This window comes from Cottoperca gobio, chromosome 19 (assembly GCF_900634415.1).
Source record: "Cottoperca gobio chromosome 19, fCotGob3.1, whole genome shotgun sequence".
Taxonomy (NCBI): Eukaryota; Metazoa; Chordata; class Actinopteri; order Perciformes; family Bovichtidae; genus Cottoperca; species Cottoperca gobio.
The window spans coordinates 14,763,531-14,783,816 of NC_041373.1; the positions used below are offsets into that span (position 1 = coordinate 14,763,531).

The 20,286-nt window shown below is 41.5% G+C and overlaps 3 protein-coding genes across 6 annotated transcripts in view; all 3 read right to left on the minus strand.

Annotated features, from left to right (window-relative positions):
- Positions 1-1,917: 1,917 nt before the first annotated feature.
- Positions 1,918-9,782, minus strand: LOC115024781 (carbonic anhydrase 7-like). Of its 3 annotated transcripts, none has more exons than XM_029456621.1 (15): positions 9,508-9,782; positions 9,221-9,397; positions 8,978-9,129; positions 8,780-8,869; positions 8,256-8,322; positions 7,958-8,121; positions 6,021-6,126; positions 5,904-5,933; positions 5,647-5,823; positions 5,086-5,237; positions 4,885-4,974; positions 4,302-4,343; positions 4,151-4,220; positions 3,902-4,065; positions 1,918-2,291 (listed from the first exon to the last, which is right to left on the minus strand). In XM_029456621.1, the coding sequence occupies exons 1-15, from the start codon at positions 9,572-9,574 to the stop codon at positions 2,139-2,141; spliced, it is 1,701 nt and encodes a 566-aa protein (XP_029312481.1). In that variant the 5' UTR covers positions 9,575-9,782; the 3' UTR covers positions 1,918-2,138. The 3 variants fall into 3 exon arrangements, with proteins under 3 accessions (XP_029312481.1, XP_029312480.1, XP_029312482.1); XM_029456620.1 differs by having other exon boundaries at positions 6,018-6,126; XM_029456622.1 differs by lacking the exons at positions 1,918-2,291; positions 4,151-4,220 and having other exon boundaries at positions 3,914-4,065; positions 6,018-6,126.
- Positions 9,783-13,882: 4,100 nt separating this feature from the next.
- LOC115024943 (cilia- and flagella-associated protein 251) lies at positions 13,883-16,095 on the minus strand. The gene is made up of 6 exons (XM_029456844.1): positions 15,466-16,095; positions 15,192-15,432; positions 14,369-14,436; positions 14,151-14,222; positions 14,004-14,058; positions 13,883-13,923 (listed from the first exon to the last, which is right to left on the minus strand). Exons 1-6 carry the CDS (start codon positions 16,093-16,095, stop codon positions 13,883-13,885), a joined length of 1,107 nt encoding a protein of 368 aa, XP_029312704.1.
- Positions 16,096-17,904: 1,809 nt separating this feature from the next.
- LOC115024905 (transient receptor potential cation channel subfamily M member 4-like) overlaps positions 17,905-20,286 on the minus strand; it is a 13,211-nt gene continuing 10,829 nt past the window's right edge. For both annotated transcript variants that reach the window (XM_029456770.1, XM_029456771.1), the window contains exons 22-28: positions 20,179-20,286; positions 19,882-20,047; positions 19,614-19,795; positions 19,158-19,290; positions 18,991-19,063; positions 18,731-18,824; positions 17,905-18,621 (exon numbers count right to left, since the gene is read on the minus strand). The exon at positions 20,179-20,286 is cut by the window's right edge and continues 67 nt beyond it. In XM_029456770.1, coding sequence (XP_029312630.1) covers positions 18,590-18,621; positions 18,731-18,824; positions 18,991-19,063; positions 19,158-19,290; positions 19,614-19,795; positions 19,882-20,047; positions 20,179-20,286 — 788 coding nt within the window. In that variant the 3' untranslated portion in view covers positions 17,905-18,589. The remainder of the gene's footprint in view (positions 18,622-18,730; positions 18,825-18,990; positions 19,064-19,157; positions 19,291-19,613; positions 19,796-19,881; positions 20,048-20,178) is intronic.

Sequence of the window (20,286 nt, forward strand, 5' to 3'; positions counted from 1 at the left end):
GACCCTGAATGGAGCCCTGCAGGAGGCTCCAGTAGGGGACTCCGTAGTCTTGCTGCACACGCACACGTGGGAAACAATGGAGACACCTGGAGAGGTGTGATTGGGAGGAAGGGCCTCCCTGATCTAAACCCGAACGGTCGTTTGTTGTTGGACTTCTGTGCTAGTCATGGAATGGTCATAAAAAAACACCATGTTCGAACATAAGGATGCTCATAAGTGCACGTGGTACCAGAGCACCCTAGGCCAAAGGTCAATGATCGATTTCGTAATCGTATCATCTGATCTGAGGCCGCATGTTTTGGACACTCGGGTGAAGAGAGGGGCGGAGCTGTCAACGGATCACCATCTGGTGGTGAGTTGGATCAAGGGGTGGGGGAAGACTCTGGACAGACCTGGTAAGCCCAAACGGGTAGTGCAGGTGAACTGGGAACGTCTGGAGGAAGCCCCTGTCCTGGAGATCTTTAACTCACACCTTTTCAGAGCTTTTCAGCCATCCCTGTGGAGGTTGGGGGCATTGAACCTGAGTGGGCGATGTTCAAAACCTCTATTGCTGAAGCTGCGGTGATGAGCTGTGGTCTCAAGGTCTTAGGTGCCTCAAGGGGTGGTAACCCTCGAACACCGTGGTGGACCCCGGTGGTCAAGGGAAGCCGTCCGACTGAAGAAGGAGTCCTTCCGGGTTATGTTTTCTGGGAGGACTCCGGAAACAGTTGCAGGGTACCAAAGGACTAGAAGGGCGGCAGCCTCTGCCGTGTCAGAGGCAAAGCAGCGGGTGTGGGAGAAGTTCGGAGAAGCTATGGAGAAGGACTTTCGGTTGGCACCAAGGTGCTTCTGGAAAACCACCCGGCACCTTAGGAGGGGTAAGCGGGGAACCATCCAAGCTGTGTACAGCAAGGGTGGGACCCTGCTGACTTTGACTGAGAAGGTGGAGCGAGAGATTGGCCGGAGAATCGGAGAAGCGGGGGTGGTACTGCAGTCGCTTTACCTCACCATTGTACAAGCGGCCGAAATGGGTTTTCTCAGTCGGGTGGCTGGCGTCTCCCTTAGAGATAGGGTGAGAAGCTCAGCCATCCGTGAGAGACTCAGAGTAGAGCCGCTGCTCCTTTACTTTGAAAGGAGCCAGTTGAGGTGGTTCGGGCATCTAGTAAGGATGCCACCTGGGCGCCTCCCTAGGGAGGTGTTCCAGGCATGTCCAGCTGGGAGGAGACCCCGGGGAAGACCTAGGACTCGGTGGAGAGATTATATCTCCTCACTGGCCTGGGAACACCTCGGGATCCCCCAGTCGGAGCTGGAGGATGTGGCCCAGAGAAGGGGTATGGATTGGGGTTCCTTACTGGAGCTGCTGCCCTTGTGACCCGACCCCGGATAAGCGGTAGACGATGGATGGATGGATGTTCATACGTTTTAGAGACGTGATTGCTTTTATAACCCTTTATATTTTTTATGGTCAGGATTATTGATTATTTTGTACTTTGAGTTTTACACGGTGTGATGCTTTTCTACCAGCTTGACTGATGTTCTTAAAAAGTGTTTCATTTGAATTAATATATCGTTTCCAAACTTCACTGACACTTAAAAGGACTGAAATTGGCAAATCTCTTTGTTACTGCACAGCACAACAAAACATTACGTGGGTAGCTGCTTAATTTACATCAGGAACATTTGTCATTATCCAGCGTGACATAATGCTGCACAACAATAAGTGACACACATTTCAAGGCAGCATTTCAACCTCAAACAGAATCAATACAATTATTACATTTTTAGTTAATAATAGAGCCCATTCACCACTGATAAAAGCTGAATGATTTCTTTATTTCTCTTCTGTGTGGTCAACAACTGTAAAGGTAGTGATTTACCATAATAGACAATAGTATTGAGTTACTAACTAAGATACAGGTGAGTTTTTATGAAGTTCTACTACATTTTGAAAGCACATGATGATGTGATTAGATCAAGTGGTACCAACCCCATGTTGAAACAAATCTAGAGAGGTGATGTTTGTGTCGACATTATATCATTGAAAAATGTATATAAATCACTGATGAAACAGAATTTAAGTATATGGCTAAAACATATTGCAAAGATTCATTGATTAATACAATATATTTCTTTACAGCAGTTCCACTTAGCAAACCTTCTCAGAAATGCAAGGCGCTGAGACATGCCAGCAGCAGTAGGATGGAAACAGGGGCACTGGATGCTGCTGCCGTGGTGAAGACTGTTCTGGTATGAAGAGACTGTGCAGGCCGATACACGTTGTAATATCCTGCCTGAGTCGGAAACCTCATCATCTGGTAGGGTTAAAGGAAATGTTAGTTTTTGTTTGGGACATACAATTCTTCACAACTGTTACTTAACTTCATTGGTTGCGCAGTATTACCTGAAAGGATGCAGGAGGCTGTCACACACACACACACACACACACACACACACACACACACACACACACACACACACACACACACACACACACACACACACACACACACTCACACAAACACAAACACAAACAATGTGGTTTGACAGGATTGACAAAAAAGAGGAAACGCCCATCTTAATGAGTAACTTTGAAAAAGATGATGTTGATGGTTGAAGGGTGGTGATGACCTACTGGTACGATTTCCAAACAGAACACAGGAAGTGAGTTCAACACCAGAGCAAGGCACTTAACCCTGAGTTGCTCCAGGGACACTGTCCCTGTAGTTAGTTCAATGTAAGTCGCTCCGGATAAGAGCGTCTTCTAAATGACCTGTAATGTAATGTTGATGTCACATTTAGGGGAAGTTGCTTTTACAGTTGACACAGGTGTTAGACCGCAGCTATTACTTTAAGATTGCAAAAGGTTCGCCATTATATATACCTGATTTACTGCTCCAAAGGTATTCATGCAACTGATTAATCAGACCATAAAAGCAGGAACAACTGGAATCTTTGTGTTGGACTGCATTGTTTAAATGCACTCAGTCACATGTTTACCTCTGTAAAAGTAAAACCTAGTCAACAGAAGCTGATTTAACTGATAGCTGCAACTTCAATCAAAGCTGGGGAACCTCAACACGGAAATCACCCTTTTTCACGGAAGGTACAAGGAAACTGATCATTTTAATTGTTGTAGCTTTGGACTTCGGCCCATTGCATTGAATGGCAGTAAAGTGATGCCTAGTGTCAGACTACATAACCTCCCATGGTAAATATACCAAGTTGTCATGTGACCTTATCAAACTGAACTTTTACCGTCTAAAACATCAGACCGAAGACAAAAACCTGTGATGAAAGCAAAAGGTGAAGAGAGCACAGATCTAGCATAGCATCAACAGGGAAGATATCAAGTGTTTGGCAGTGACGTCTGACCCATAGATCGCAGCAGTAATTGACTGCAAAAGATTTGCAAACACAGATTGAATGTATTGAGAAGGACTAATAAATATATATTTATATATGGAACACCAACAGCCTTATTCTTTAAGATATGTCATCATGTCCAATTACTTCCTGTTTATATGTAAATACATTAAAAAGAACTACCTTGAACTACGGCTGAGAGTCAACAATGTAATCTCTCATTGTTTCACTTCATCAGTAATGTAACACCACGTGTGCGTAACAGATGCTTCTCTGTTGAATCACGCGGCGTCTCATCAGATCATTCTGACAACGCCGCATTTCGTAATTATCTACCCCTAAGATCCTTCGTCTTTTTTTTATTATCCTGTGATGTCGTGGAGACTCACTGCAATTACAGAAACTGTTTGAATCTCATTATAGGCTGCCTGTTCACAACCCTGTTATGTTAATTTTACATAAAAAAAAAGTTAATAATCATCGTTAACTAGTGTTGCAAGTGTTTCTATTCAAAGTTCTATTGGCACACCACAGCACCAAGCTGTTGAGTAGCACGTACCAGGCTTTGGTCCACCTTGACAGACTCTTTAAAGACTGTCCAGACCACCGCTTCATTACATGAAGGGGTCGTTAAGGAGCCGTTGTAGCGGTAGTATGCAGCTAGGTTCAAATCGCCAAGCAAGTCATCAATGGAGATCTCTTCAGTGACGTTAACTTCTGAGCCTGCGTGGAAGCAAAAATGCACGAGATATAATGCCACATTTGTGTTTTTTTTTAATGTATGCAAACACAACAAGTGTGCACCCACTGATGTTTTGAACAGCTGAAAGGTAGTTGGTCAGTTTTGTCCAGGCATCCATTTCAGACGTGGTCTCGTTCTACAGGGACAAACGTGCTGATGAATAATGAACATTTCTACAGGAGTAGCTATTGCGCTTTAAGAAAGCTACACTTCTTACCTCAGTAGCTTCTGAACGGCTGCTGATTTTGCCTGGAACAGCCTGGAAAATAAGCAGTGCAAAGAAGTGAGACTGCTGTGAAAGCAGCTTTTCTTAATGTCAAATTTAGACCTGACAACACAGTTGAGTTGACAACACACGGTAGATTTTATTTTGTAACAAATACTGGAATTGGAATTGCTCCTTTCATAGAGGTTTTAAATGGATTCATAGGTTTGTATCTGACACAACTTTTATTGTTGTGTCGGGCATGATCTGTGCAGGTATATGCATTAACTGCGAGCAGGTTGAGATTGTAGTATTCTTATTCGTATGTTGCGGTAAGTGATGTCAACTTTTGGAGTGACAGCTCAATTAGTTGGAAACCTTTTATTTTTTAAAGGAATCTTCGTAACCTCCGTGCCCTGGAGTTGTTTCGCCAGCATATTTGTTTCGGGAATTTCCTTTGTGCGTGCGTGCATTGCTGGAGGATAGTGTCTCTTTACAGCACAGAAGTAGTTTCTTCTTAGTAAGCATGACTTTTCTGAGTATACTTTACTCATTTTCCATTATATATAATTATGTTTAATGCACTTAATGTTACCTCAATAAAGAATCCCAGCACTGCCAGACCATTAGGAGCAAGTACTGCGTCATCCAGAGTTAAATCCTTCCTCTTGTTCACTATGTGCATCTGGACACAGTTAATGACGAATGAGTTAGTGTAATATTACACTGGCAAAAGCTAAATGTATTAAAAAAAACAATGTCTGTACTGCAACAACATTGAAATGCCTGTAACTACCTCCATTGGGTATCTCTTTAAATCCACCGTATGCTCGGAGCCTTCAGTGTCATGTAATGCGGAGCCCCAATGGAAGTGTAATTGAAGGGTGGAGTACACGTGTCCCAAACCTCCCCCTGAGACATCCAGACCCGCCTTCAGTACACACTTCACTGGGAGTTGAGTGACAACACAAACACAAAGTGTAAATTGAGTTTCTCTTATTTTAATTAACTCGGAGGGAGGCAAACGAAACATTAAAAATGTCACGGACAAACACATTTGCTCAATTTATAATAATAATGTGATGTAACTATCAGTTGCATCTTTTTACTACACTTTTTCATTTGTCATTTTAGACACTATATTGTCAAATAAGGATGCAAATAAGGATTATTTTCATTATAAATGAATTGTTAAGTCTGGTTAAGCCTAAAAAAAAAGAATAGCAACCTCATAAATTTGCGATGCTTCTAAATGTTTTGAATAATAGGCTGATTTATGTCCATTCACAGATTTAGCCTGAGCTTCATAAAGTTAACAGCTATCCACAAAAACAGCCAATAATACAAAAGAACAAACCTGAATGGCCTGTGTTAACCATGTACTTGATGGCATGTTTGTCGTCAAACTTTGTAAAGGTGAAAGCACCGAGATTCTTGTCTGTCACAGTGTTTTTTGTCTCAATGTCGATGGGTGACTGGCGTTTGCCGTCACAGTGGGAGTTAGGCAGAAGGTGCCAGTGAGACGGTCTGAAGTCTGAAGGTAGAGAGAGAAACACATTAATACTTTCAAACTGTCCACGCGGCACATTTGCACATTTGTTTGCTTATACATACCACAGTGATCGTCATAGCACCATGAATGACCTGAGGAATAGAAGAACAGTCATATTTAATACATCCACTCAGTCAGAAATATTACGGGTCATGTAAGCGAGTGATTTTACCACTTACTGGGTGGTAAAGGAGTTGCAGGGGAAGCAGTCACGTGACGTCCATTAAGAGGTTGTGTAGGTCGATAAACATTGGTGAATCCTGCCTGCGTGGGAAACCGTTGAATCTAAGAACAAAACAAACAAAAATAAAGATACTACACAAACTGTGAGTCAACGGGCTCCTTGCGGCGGCTTCCCCCCTGACAAAGATGATTAAGTGACACTAAAATTGTGACATTTTTCTCTTAATTCCAGCAGAGTAAATACTCCCTTTGAAACTCTCAGGATGGTCTGGTCTTTAAAACAACTTCAGGCTGTCGCTTGTCACTTGTAACTTTTCTCATTTTTAAATTTGTATTCAACCCCAGCTGATGCCGACTTAAGTGACATCACTAGAGGCAATTTATCAGGCGTTGCCATAGATCCCACATGGCAAGCCTTTACTTTTTCTACAATTATTATGTAGGTAAAACAGACTGGTATGTATGACATGTAGGTCAAAGATTCATGCACGTGACGAGCCACCTGCAGAAACATGTACACCTGTATATCTGCAGAGTGTTGATGGCTGTCAGGTAGATACAATGGAAAACAAGCTCATATGTTATTCGGCAACATACTGTACATATGAGTCAACTATCAGTTTTGCGTCATACAGTCTGTCCAGCTATTCTTTAAAGTTAGATACCACAGATGGAACAAACTTGATTATCGAAGATGATTATCAAAACAGGATACTAGCATGGTTCCAGTATTTCCTGATAAACTAAACAAGGCTGCCAGGAACCGCTGACATCTTCCACACCCAGTCCGGCTACTGTCTATTAAATACATTTAGATTATTGCTTGCTTTGTCATTTAGGTTAACTGGTAAAGCAGGTCAAAGTAGGAGCTGTAACTTAATGTAACATAATGAAGATGCTATACAACAGAATATTCTTCGAGGGCACAGTTCATTGTTCTCCGCACTCCCTACTGCCGAAGTGCTCTCTGCGTGAGGTCGTCCACAGTTAGTGTGCAATACGTATTAACTTAATGGTTTTTTATTTATTGTTTTAAGAAGTACTCACTAGTCACATGTGGGGAAAACAGGAAAAACATACAGGATGCAATGCTATTTCTCTCCACTGATTTGCAATCTGCAGGTATTTTACAGGGCACTATCTTTGTTCAGCGTACATTCAGTACAGAAGCGGATAGGGGTTGTCTGAAGGACAGGGGGAGGGGGAGGGGGAGGGCACCTGCGCAAAGAAAGTTTTCTAGCATGTAGGGCAGCCTATATGGCACCCTGCAGGGCACTTTATCATGTTTTATATACAATAGGGGTATCCGAGAGGGCCCTTTTCTTTTTAATACAGGGGGCACCAAGAGGGGCTTTTCGAGTTAAATCTGCAATAACAATAATAATCATTTTGTTGGACACTTGGGGTCAGGGAAACACAACATTGACATCACTTTGTGAGTTGATTGGTGAAGTTGGTAGCAAACATTCATTTGGAGTGGTGCGTCTGGCCATCGGGTGAACGCTTCCACCAATTCTTGAAGGATCTTTAGCTGCTAAATGCTCCACTAATGTTCACTGTCCGTCCTTCGCTGCTGAGCAGGTTGTGCACGGTGGCTTTTTAAGGCTTTACTGAAAACAGTCCCTCGCTGCAGTTCGCTTCCTGGGTGTTGTGGAGGAGCACGACACTGAACCCTCAACTGTTTGAAGCGACTGACAATGAAGGCAAACTCCTCCCTCTGCCCTACTGATGTGAATGTTTTTCCTGTGTGTGTGTGTAATGAATACAATGAGTGTCGGTGTCAGCTTTTTTTATGTTGTACATTGTTCTCACCTTTACTTTTGTCTCTGTGATTTGGCTGCTGTAACACAAGTCCAATCACGTTATAAGTTTGAAAGGCCCTCACATCGTCTCTCTGCTGAGGGCATGTGTTGACTAAACATGGTCAACTCACCAGATTTATGTTGATGTTGATTGGCTCTTGAAAGACCGTCCACACGACTGCTTCGTTGCACTTCGGGGTGGTGAGGGAGCCCATGTATCGATAGTACTTTGTCAGGTTTACATTTCTAATCAGGTCATCGATAGAGAAGGTGTGGTTTATTTTAACCTCGGTGTCTGGGATAGATACAAAGAAGGCTGTAATTAAAGTCATGTGAATTTAAAGTCATCCTTGCTTTGATGAGCATTAGTCATCCCAGTTAATGGTTACTACAAAGGCTTTTTGCCCTTTCAGCTTCACAGACACTTACCTTTGACGTTTGTCAGGTAGGATGTGAGCTCGCTCCATGTTTGCGACATATCTCCGTCTTCCGTTGCCTTTAGGTAGAAGACATTATGATTACACTGGTAGTATTAGCGATGTGATGAGTAAATTCACTTCGTCGTCAGTATTTGAGTTTCATAAGTGCAACTCATAGACTGTTTAAAAGAAGCAAGCTAAGTGCACACTGACATACAGACATTTTTAGGCGACCAGAAATGTTCCAATTAACTTTCTTGAACTGAAATCACACCCTGAAAGGGTTGAAGTGCTGAAACACGGACAACACCCAAACTGAAAGACGCCGTGGTGTCAATCACAAGGTAGCCCTGCCCTAAAGCAAGCGCTCATTTATTGTTCATTTCACTTGTAGACTTTTATACAATCTGACTTCTTCTTGCAACTAGTGGAGTTGCCTATATTTTAGAGAAGTTTACAAAGTCTAGTGTTTTCTGAATGGTTAGTAATCGTCAAACTTTTCTTTGGAAAGATAAATTAAAATGTAGGACGTACATTGATGAAAAAACCCAAAACAGCAATTCCCTCTGAATTCTCTGTGGCCTGCTGCACAGTGAGACCTTTCTTCAGACTCACGATGTGCATCTGCAAAAGATGAGATGGATTGTTAAGACAAAAGCGAGGTCGAATAAAGCACACAGTTTATGAAGGAGGAGGCGTGTCGTCGACGGTGAATGCCAAACAATACTGTACCTCCATTGGATATCTGTGCCCGTCGATCGTGTGCTCTGAGCCCGGATGATGTTCTGTATCGCCCCAGTGAAAGTGAAACTGAATTGTAGAATATGTTCCATCAAGTCCACCTCCACTCACTTCAACTTTACCGTCTTCCAATGTGAATTTCACTAAAGATGGATAAACATTGTAATTATCATGTGCTTTGTACACAATTACAGTATATAGTACAAAGACAGAACTTCTTGGAAGCTTTTGTACCAGTATGTCCATTGTTTGTCATGGACTCGATGACTTGCTGAGAGGAGAAGTTGTTGAAAGTAAAGTCAAGCAGATGAGGGTCAGTCTGAACATGCGCGGTGGCTATGTCAATCGGAGACTGCCTTTCTTCTCCACAGAAAGCGCCGGAGATGTGTTTCCACTCGGACGTGGTGTGCTCTGTGAAAGTTAGAGGTGGTCTTAATATCACAAACTAATAATAATAATAAGTAGATTAATGACGGTTTGATCCAAATCATACAATAAGCAAGACATCTGTCCGTACTTACCGCAGCCAGTATAGCACCAATCACTTTCAGAAGCTGAAACAGAAATAAAGAAGTACTGCCAGCTCATAGGAAAGCATCACATGTAGCTTTAGTAGCATTATGTAATGAAATACTGGCCTGTAATATTGTAACTGGGAGCTAATAACAGCGGTGGTTTCTCAAGTAAAACTTACCCCCAAAAGATTTCACATTATTTTGGACTAATATTATTACTGCATTACATTATTAGTCGGCAGGAGGGTCGTTAAGTACGGCACAGATAGGGAAACTAGGCATGATTTACAATGCTATTTCATACTATTTTAATTCTACTATTTCATACTATTTTAATTCTACTATTTTATACTATTTTAATTCTGCTATTTCATACTATTTTAATTCTACTATTTTATACTGTTTTAATTCTGCTATTTTATACTATTTTAATTCTGCTATTTCATACTATTTTAATTCTGCTATTTTATACTATTTTAATTCTGCTATTTCATACTATTTTAATTCTACTATTTTATACTGTTTTAATTCTGCTATTTTATACTATTTTAATTCTACTATTTCATACTATTTTAATTCTACTATTTTATACTATTTTAATTCTGCTATTTTATACTATTTTAATTCTACTATTTTACACTATTTTAATTCTGCTATTTTATACTATTTTAATTCTGCTATTTCATACTATTTTAATTCTGCTATTTTATACTATTTTAATTCTGCTATTTTATACTATTTTAATTCTACTATTTTATACTATTTTAATTCTACTATTTTATACTATTTAATTCTGCTATTTTATACTATTTTAATTCTACTATTTTATACTATTTTAATTCTGCTATTTTATACTATTTTAATTCTGCTATTTTATACTATTTTAATTCTACTATTTTATACTATTTTAATTCTACTATTTTATACTATTTTAATTCTGCTATTTTATACTATTTTAATTCTGCTATTTTATACTATTTTAATTCTACTATTTTATACTATTTTAATTCTACTATTTTATACTATTTTAATTCTACTATTTTATACTATTTTAATTCTGCTATTTTATACTATTTTAATTCTGCTATGTTATACTATTTTAATTCTGCTATTTTATACTATTTTAATTCTGCTATTTTATACTATTTTAATTCTGCTATTTTATACTATTTTAATTCTGCTATTTCATACTATTTTAATTCTACTATTTTATACTATTTTAATTCTGCTATTTTATACTATTTTAATTCTGCTATTTTATACTATTTTAATTCTGCTATTTCATACTATTTTAATGCTACTTCACACTCATTTACATCAACATTAATGATGTCAAGACCCCTCAGTTCTATCTTGTGACCCTCTGAGGGCCCTCAACCCACAGTAAACAATCAAACTGCATAAACAGCATCTGTAGATAAAACTGGCTAATGCTCTTTTTCACAACTTTGGATGCATTTTAGGTTGCTGTACATACTGTGTGCCTCCAACCTTCGCCTTAAAATTCAGAAACCAGATCCTTCCCCCCTTAAATAAAGTGCATCCTGCTCTTTAATCCTCACAAATTATACACGATAACACATAAAGCAGAAATGGATAAAGCTTCCACTGAACACAAATTGACACATTTTGCTCACCGCATGTTACCAAAGCCCCCAAACTCAGGCACAGCAGAAGAGAGGAGTGATGCATCTTCAGGAGGGGGGGGGGGGGGGGGGAAGGAAACCGGTTATCAACTGTATATAGCCATTTCAAAAACGTATATTTCATGTATGAAGTAAACAAGTTTTGAGACAGAGGAAACATTTATACCGGCCTCAGTGAAATCTGTAGTCAAAGAACATCAATAGGAGTTCTGTGTTTTTGCTGCAACTGCTTCAAGTCTGGACACCGAGTCATCCGTGCATGTCATACAACATTCATTAAAGTGTACTAAGATACAGAATACACTTCTTGCCAGAGCATCTGAAAGGCGATTTGTGATGCTGATTGGAAATCTCATCTCATAATATAATGTGCAAGTGAATGTGTCGAATAACAAAACCTCTGTGGAGGAAAGAATACAATTAGTGGTTATTCACGAGTTAAAAGACAAATCATCCTACCTTAATGTCCAGGCCTGACGTCCCTAAGGATTAAGACAAATAGTTAGAATGAGGTGTCACTTTCCAAGTTCCTTGAGAAGGTGAGTCAGTCATATAGAGTAGAATAGGAGGGACAATGCAGTGGGAGGGGGACACACAATACTAAACCAGCATGGGGGACACACGTAACACGAGTACAGGTCTTATAAAGGACATTGCAATCAAAATACAGGTGTGACAATGATGTGGTCAAGCATAAGGGATTGACTCAGTAACCACAATGGTACACACACACACACACACACACACACACACACACACACACACACACACACAACACTAGAACATGGATGAACAAAAGCACAATCCAGATAAAGGATATACATTCCTCTTTTTAAACATAGGACACAGCTAAACTTTACACTTTTGATTGACACGTTGTCTTTCAGACTGACACCTATAAAATGTGTACTACACACCACAGCGATGTGTATGTACTGTGTCTTCTGGGTCAGTGCCAATTCTATCATGTATTTTGGCAGGATGTGCTCCACCTACAACGGTTCTGAGTGTTTCAACATATGTTGTGGTTTTGCATCGTATTTCACAGTTCAGAAACTTCCACATCACCGTAATCCACTGCAACTATCAAAAAAAGAAACTAATAATAGCTAATAATAAGTCCAAGATCAATCTTCTCGTCTCACTCTCCGGCAGAACGTTTTTCTGTTTCCTAAAACATCGAACAATCTACAATTCACCCTTTCACTGACGCTTAGGACAGCTACTTTCTCTCGACATGAAAGCAAAGTGTTGTTTAACCTGGCAGTGTTTATTGTAATTACTCCTGTGTTGATGCACACACACCGCTCTTTAAATGAACCTACACAACAGGTTATTCACATCCTTTCTTCACATCTCATTACTCATAGCCCCGTCCGTGTTTCTGCATCCCGAAAAAAAAACACACTGCCCACTTTTTTCCAAAACAGCAAGGAACAAGTTGTCAGACAAGTTTGACACAAGAGAAAGACAATATGATGGGAGAAGAAATTATGAACGTATGAATGGACGGACTCACAACAGACATTTCTATGAGAAGAAGGAGCTCTCGGGTGGACGCCCGTTCATTTATAATACTTCAGTTTCGGATTAATTATGAGAGGCATAAAGGATAAACAGTGTTGCTGTACAGGGCAGGTATCAATATGTCCTGGACACAAAGCACCTGTCTCTGTCTGTGTTGATTCAACAACACACTCACTTGATTTTTCCTCTTCATTATTGCCAAGTCATCGATAAATAAACAAGGACTTTGTGTTTCCATGACACAAGACACGCTCACCTGAAGACCTTGCACAAGGGGAAGATTTGTAGAGAAAGACTCATTTATATATCCGCCTTGTTTTCTATCTAGTTGTGGTGGACACACATCTTTTAAGAAAGTGATTTATTTAATGGTAATACATGTAGCTTACTGCAATTGCTGCCCTTTGCTTTCCTATATTAAAACGGTTCATACTAGGGACAAAAAGTCACCTACTAATCTGTCTAAACACAATTTATTATTGTGAATAATTCCAAATTTACATCAAGTATATCTCATAAAATAGAGGTAAACACCTAACTTTCAATGCACAGTTGTGAGTTAACACTGTTGTATTTTATAGCAAGTTATTGACATGTTTTGCATCAACTGCAGTTTTAATAATCATGAGCAAATGCCCAAATATTAATAAAACAAAACATTCAACCACATTTTACAGACAAGGAGAAATTTATTATCAGATGAGAATTGGTAACATTGCATAATTAGTTTTTGTATTAACACATGTGTGAAACTATACTGTACAAAAAGGGCTTAACATTTGCAAGTTATGGCAGGAGACGTCATTTTCATCTTTGTAATGCATTCATACAGATTCCAGCCACTAACAAAGACCTATTCACATTTTTTGCTCACTTAAAAGTGTTTTAAATAATAATGCTCCTACAAAAAAAAGGAATCTTAACAAATATCAAATATCTGAACAAGAGTTAAAACCTAAATGTGTGTTTGTATTTCTGTCAACTCTTGTGGGAGTCCTCGTGCTGGAGAGGTATGAACAGCCGGACAGCGCCAATCCAGTGCGCAGTACCTCGTGCAGCCACAAGGTGGCGATAAAGGGCGCAGTCTGCAGGTTCCTCAGAGTAGAGAGGCAACAGTCCTGCAAGACAAAGACAAGGGCATGAGCTACAAAGTGTAATTATCATTAAATAATGATACAGTTGATATAATCAGTGTGTAGTGAGAAGTCTTACTGAAAGAGGGTCCCTGTTAGCTCATCAACAAGGCCACCTGAAGAAGAAACAATACATACTAAATATATACCTGAACAACGCACATGCACAGTATGAGTAATCACTACCCGTGTTTACCTGGTGTGCAGATTGTGTTACACAGCAGGGGGCAAATGTAGCAAGATGTGCATTCCTGGAAGACAAAAGGGTTGAAATGAGTTTCTTCTGAAAACGTTTCCTTTAATGTGTGTTATCGACGGTGGCGTGGACGGTGAAGATGCTTACTTGGCAGTGCTCACAGAGATCCGACTCATCTCCCTCTTCACACGGGCATTTCTCACAGTTTTTAGAGCAGTGCTAAAAGAGGGAGGGACACACACACACACACACACACACACACACACACACACACACACACACACACACACAATGTAGAGTTATGATTATTCTTTCTCTTTACATTTCTGAATACGCACATCCATTACACCATTAAAGTGTTTTACCTCACAGATGGTGCAAACACTACACAAAGAGCCAGAGTGGTATTGCAGCATGTCAGTGGCGGGCTCCTCTTCAGTTGTGTCATTTGTTGCGTCCTCGTCTTCAACCTCATCTGTCAACAGAGTCGACGACAAATGAGACGGATGCATCAAGCCTGGCCGATGTTAGCTTATTGTCAATACAAGCTACCGGTAGGCTACTGCTGTATATAGGTCGGCCGATAAGTACACTGGTATAATTCATACGGCACCTTTCTAAGTGCTTTTTACACGACAGGCCAACATTGACCCGTTCACACACACATTCATACACTGATGGCAGGGCTGCCATAAAAGGAGCTGCTCATCTTATCTATTGCACATAACACACACAATAGAGAGAAGGGGACAGATCAGTACTATGTCTATGTTGTCTGTAAAGCCCCCTGAGACTTGTCATTTGTAATATTGGGCTATACACATCATATGTGATTGATTTGAGGTCAAACTACCCCGACACAGATGAATAACAGCTATGCGTGCCGGCTGTGGTCGCATAGTAAACACAGTAATCGCTTCGGGGTCTCAGAATAGCCTCGTTGGTTGAACAACAGGCCTGAACGGTTCAGATCCCGCTCGGTGCCAGAGACCTCGCAGATAAGCCGCTCTATTTCAGGGCCGATACGCGTGACGCCGTTGCTCTGGATGTCACGAGGCACTCGACTCAGACTCAAAGTGGCTCGTGTGTTTTACTTTATACAAAGTGACGGCGTAGTTTAGTGTTTTAATAATCTATAAATATATTAAAAAAGAAAAAGTAAACAGTGAAATGAATAATTGGGTATACCGTCATCTTCCTCTGCTTCAGTTGCTTCCTCTTCCTCAAAGTCATCCTCATCCTCCTCTTCTTCAGCATCATCAGCCTCCTCTTCCTCAGCTGCTTCATCACCGCCTGCCTCCTCTTCCTCTTCAGAAGACTCATCTTCCTGCTCTATTGCCTCCTCGTCGTCCTCATTTTCAGCTGCGGCCTCAACATCGTCCTCCTCCTCGTCCTCCTCGTCCTCTTCGTCCTCAGCAGCCTCTTCTTCCTCATCGTCCTCCTCTTCCTCCTCCTCATCAGCAGCCTCTTCCTCTTCTTCCTCCTCCTCCTCCTCCTCATCAGCAGCCTCTTCCTCATCTTCCTCCTCCTCATCAGCAGCCTCTTCCTCATCTTCCTCCTCCTCAGTAGCCTCCTTCTCCCCCTCCTCTTCCTCCTCCTCCTCCTCAGCAGCCTCTTCCTCGTCCTCTTCCACTTCATCGTCAGCAGTCTCCTCTTCATCATCGTCCTCATCAGCAGCCTCCTCTTCCTCATCGTCCTCATCAGCCGCCTCCTCTTCCTCCTCCTCCGCTTCAGCGTCAACAGTCTCCTCTTCCTCCTCCTCCGCTTCAGCGTCAGCAGTCTCCTCTTCCTCCTCCTCCTCCTCCTCTTCTTCCTCCTCCCCATCCTCTTCTTCTTCCTCCTCATCCTCCTCCTCTTCTTCCTGTTCAATTGATTCTTCCTCATCGTCTTCCTCTGCTAAATGTTCCTCTTCCTCACCGACACCATCGTCACCCTCAGCAGTTTCGCCCTCTTCTGCCACGACCGCCTCAACGTTTCTGCCGTGGAACGCTTCGGCCACGTCCTGCGCGCTCACTGCTCCAGAGAGCGGGGCCTGGGACGGGCACAGGAGAACCAGCAGCAGCCCCACCATCCAGCCTTTCACAGGTGCCATTTTGGAAAACTTACACAGTTGAGGCTTCTTCTCAACTACAAATCCACCCTGGACGTCTCTGCGTCGGTTCTTCCACCAAAAACAATCAACAAGTTTTTAACACTTAAAAAAACATAAAATCCACAGAAAACGTGACAGTTGCAGGTAATTCTGTGATATTGTTCAGCTCTTTGATCCAAGCTGCAGAGAGATGAGGAAGAGGAGGGTCGTGCTCACAAGACTAACAGAGCAGTGTGCCAGCCTTGTGCTTGGAACAGAGAGGACACAGTGGAAACACAACTGGGTGTGTGGTGTAGTTTCGGGCTGTATGCGTATGAGTGACAGGGGCACATGTCCGGGAAGAATGCTCCCGATGCCCTTAACCCAGTGTATTAGAGAGGTGGGTGTGTGCTTATGGCAGACAGTGGGGGGGGGGGGTTGGACCGCAGGAGGGAGGGGAAAAGAGAGGTCAGTGAACATATGGAAATAAAAGGGAGGGAGAAGCCCAATTTCTGACATTAAATAATCAAGTTGAAGTGGATGAAGATGAAGCTTTTCTGTCATGGTGCTACATTTATTCAGGAAACACATTATCTGTCTGTTATTTATTACTTAGAATTATTTTAATTGATGCATCTTTCTCTCATTGTAATGTTATTTAATGTCTATAAATCCCCCAGAACAGAAATAATCCACTAGATAAATAAATAATAAATAAATGTGCTTCTACAGTTAAACATTTCTAAATGAGACGCACGCAGAGAGTATTCACACTCTCCATCACCTTTGACTTCTGTTTATTCTCAGCTCTATAAAGCTGAGCGACGTGTAATCACGTGCACCAATACATTCCCTTTCTTTAATTGAATCTATTATTAAACCTGGCTGAAACTCAGGACTGCATGTTGCACACGGCTTTAGTGCACAAAGCAGATCCATAAAGGCCTCGCTGAAGGTGAATATAAAACTAATTACTACCAACAGTAATATTGGTAAGTAATGCAGCCTTTAATGGTGGTTTATTAAATGACCTCGGGGTTAAATCAACACCTCTCGGACACAGTCTACAGAATATGTGCTTACGAGTCCCAAAGCAGAGAACATGTCAGAATGATGTATGTATGGATGTAAATAGAAAGAAATGGAGATGATGGCACATGTGCAGCAACTGACATGCCAAAAGAAAAGCTTTACATTCAAAGCACAGAATGTATTTACTACTTTCATTATGAAGCCGGACTAGAGACAGGAAGGAGAAATGGAGTCGATGGCGACGCAGATTGTGTGAAAAGGAGGAGCGTTCTCATCGAAATGACTCAGAAACTGAGACGTGATCAGTGAGACACACATGCTCACATACATGGCTACATATCTGCACATGCAGCCGCCGTGCAGAAAGGCAGAAAGTGATGACACCGCCTCTCTCAGTGGGAGCCGCTGGTGCGATTGACAGGTGGCCCAGCCGGCTATTTGCAGTGAAGGCTCCTTCAATAGCCCTGCTCCACTATGTGACCTTCAATAGAGCTCTGGCATACTGAAACTCAGCACCGTGCACACCTTTCACACTATCGTATCCCCTTCTCTCTGCAGTATATCCAACTTCCCCCGCTCTTAAGTTTTAGCCACTTTTTCGCTGAGCGATTGTCTCGTTAAATTCACATGATTAAAGGCCAGACCCTGGTGGCAAACACGCCGTTTCTTTCTTGCACTGGTCGATTTGGAGCCGGTGATATCTTTTAGTTACATTCTTACTCTAATTACTTGTAGTGTCTTGCAATATGTACAGTATGACAGTTTACAACTCAAAATGAGCATTTACGTGCACCACACTTTCCAGTTTCATTCCCATTTATTTAGGTTTCTTTCATACATCATTCATAGCCTGATTTATAAAGGTCATTCTTAAAAACATTGATTGTTATTATATAGCTGTTGACATTATACTTCCCTTGGTTTTAAACCCTCGACTCTAATGCGTCAACAAATTGAGACGAGACATTTGAACCTGGTTTTAAAACAATGTTCAGATTTCTGTATCGTCTTCCCTTATTGCCATATCTAGTTCCATTTTACTTTGTGTCAAGTTTATTTTACTTTCACAAACATTTAATCCCCTGAAACAAGAAAGTGAGTATTTCTCAAGATGTCGCCCTCCAGAGTTATTCCTTTAACAGTAACATAACTCATTTATTACACTATATATACACACAATCAAACAATGTGGCAATACAAATACAGTACCGTGTTTTATATATAAACAGTTTTAATACAGCAGTAAAAACCTATATAAAAACCGTAAAAACAGAATTTCAGCAACAAAGACATGATGGCAAATAAAATACATAAAATGCTACATCATAAATACATGCGCTTGACTTTGGCATTTGAATACTGTAACAAGTAGTGATGGCTGCTACACTTTACTTTCAGCTCAGAACAATTGAAACAATTTGAAGCGAGTCCAGTGATAAACATTTACCGACCCTGAGCAAGTGAAGGCATCACCGAGGCTGGATCAGGCAGAATTGGAAGAAGAGGGGAACGCATCTGTGTGCAGAAGAAGAGGCAGAATACAGTAAGTTAAGTATAAGAATTAACCAATAGTGAATACAACCTGTGACATTCTGTGAGATGCATCCACGTTCGGATTGTGTACCTCTCACTGTAGGTGGAGGCCGATGAGGTTTGAACGTGCTGCCTTGAGCCAAAGTATCCACAATCCAGCTGAGAGCGCTTGAGCAATACTCCATCTGAGATTGAGGATCAAAAGAGAATGTGTTGACATACAGTAACTCCAAGACACCTGAGTGGACCATCAGTATTTTGGGAATACAACGCAGTAAGCTAGGGCTACATTTCCTGTACAGAATGATGAACTCAGTTAAATGTTTGGGAAAAGACAGCTTTGATGTTTACCTCATTCTCCAGAGCCCTCAGCCTGTGGTCAAAGTCTCTGCTCTCAGTCATGTGTTTCAGGACACCATCCACTCTAAAAAAAGAGAAAAGGAGATATTCACTTCAGTGTGATGGAGCCAAAAACAATAAGTCGTTTCACCACTTTGGTGTTGGAGGACAATGCTCACTTGACAGACATCCGTTTGAGCCTCTCTGAGTCACTGCTTTTCTGGATCTTGTTCTGGGCGGTCAGGAAGTCTTCCTTCTGAATGGTTTCCCACGTCATTAGTCTGTTGGCTGCTTTCCCTGTCAACTGCAATACTAATAGAAAAAAAAGGCAAAACGTTTTTTTCATCAATGTTTTCATTCAACTCAGCCGTGGTGTTTCCTTAAACCAGGCAGGAACCACCACGGCTGAGATGAAACCAAGAATAATCCCATTTCTAAGGAACTTTATCAAGTGTGTGGGGGGGGGGGGGGGGGGGGGGGGGTTGTATGAGGTATCAATAGACAGTGTATCTACAGTAGATGGCGGACAGTTGCTTAGCTTCTGTATCCATACCGTCTGCGTCTCCACACTGTAGGTACCTCACACAACCCCAACCTCCAAACTGTCCCTTTAAGACTCCCGTTAAAATACTGACCGAAGTGGAAGATCTTGATAGAGGGCACCTTGCGGATGCTCCTCTTGATAAAGAGATTGATGTGAGAGAGGATGATGAAAGGAGGAGCCAGAGAAGGACGAGAGTGGTACTGAACAATCAGGTTGTAGCGCTGGAACTTCCAGTAGATGTCGCTGTTACCCTGCACTTCAGAGAAGGTGTTGCTGGGTGGACACAAAGAGAGCAGAGTAAAGAGTGTCGTGCACGTGAAGAGACAGACTGATGGAACTCTAATGCTTCTGTTCGTTACCTAAACATGGCGATGAGCAGGTTGATGAGCAGGATATTGGTGACCAGCAGATAAACGACCAGCAGAATGACCACCAGCCAGTTACTATACAGAGTCCTGCACGGCTCCTCGCCGCTCTGAATCAATGTCACGTTGTGTGTGCAGAGCATGTCCCACTGCTTCCCCACTGGGATTGACACAAACATATAAAAGGTCTTTTAGTATGATCATGTAAATGTAATTTATTTTAATTACTGTGGTTTAAACTATTATACTACTTTTTTTGCAGATGCATGACACACAAACAAACACGTATACCATCCATCTCTTCCACCGGGATCTGTCCAAAGATGTGCAAGTACGGCCGGTAGAAAACCCGGCGAAAGATGCGCTCCAAGCTGGGGTCGTAGGAGTACAGCAAAGCCT

Excerpts from the sequence above, each read along its gene's own strand:
- LOC115024781 (XM_029456620.1), bottom strand. The coding sequence starts at position 9,574 with ATGAGCTGGCAGTACTTCTTTATTTCTGTTTCAGCTTCTGAAAGTGAT. Across the intron at positions 5,934-6,017 it reads AACTCCTTTACCACCCAGTA|GTCATTCATGGTGCTATGAC; the intron begins AGTGGTAAAATC and ends TCTATTCCTCAG. Across the intron at positions 4,066-4,150 it reads TTCAGCTGTTCAAAACATCA|GCTCAGAAGTTAACGTCACT; the intron begins GTGGGTGCACAC and ends GCTTCCACGCAG.
- LOC115024943 (XM_029456844.1), bottom strand. The coding sequence starts at position 16,095 with ATGGCACCTGTGAAAGGCTGGATGGTGGGGCTGCTGCTGGTTCTCCTG. Across the intron at positions 15,433-15,465 it reads AGGAAGAAGAGGAAGAGGCT|GAAGAAGAGGCTGCTGAGGA; the intron begins GCTGATGAGGAG and ends GAGGACGATGAG. Across the intron at positions 14,437-15,191 it reads TGAAGCAGAGGAAGATGACG|AGGAGCCCGCCACTGACATG; the intron begins GTATACCCAATT and ends ACACAACTGAAG.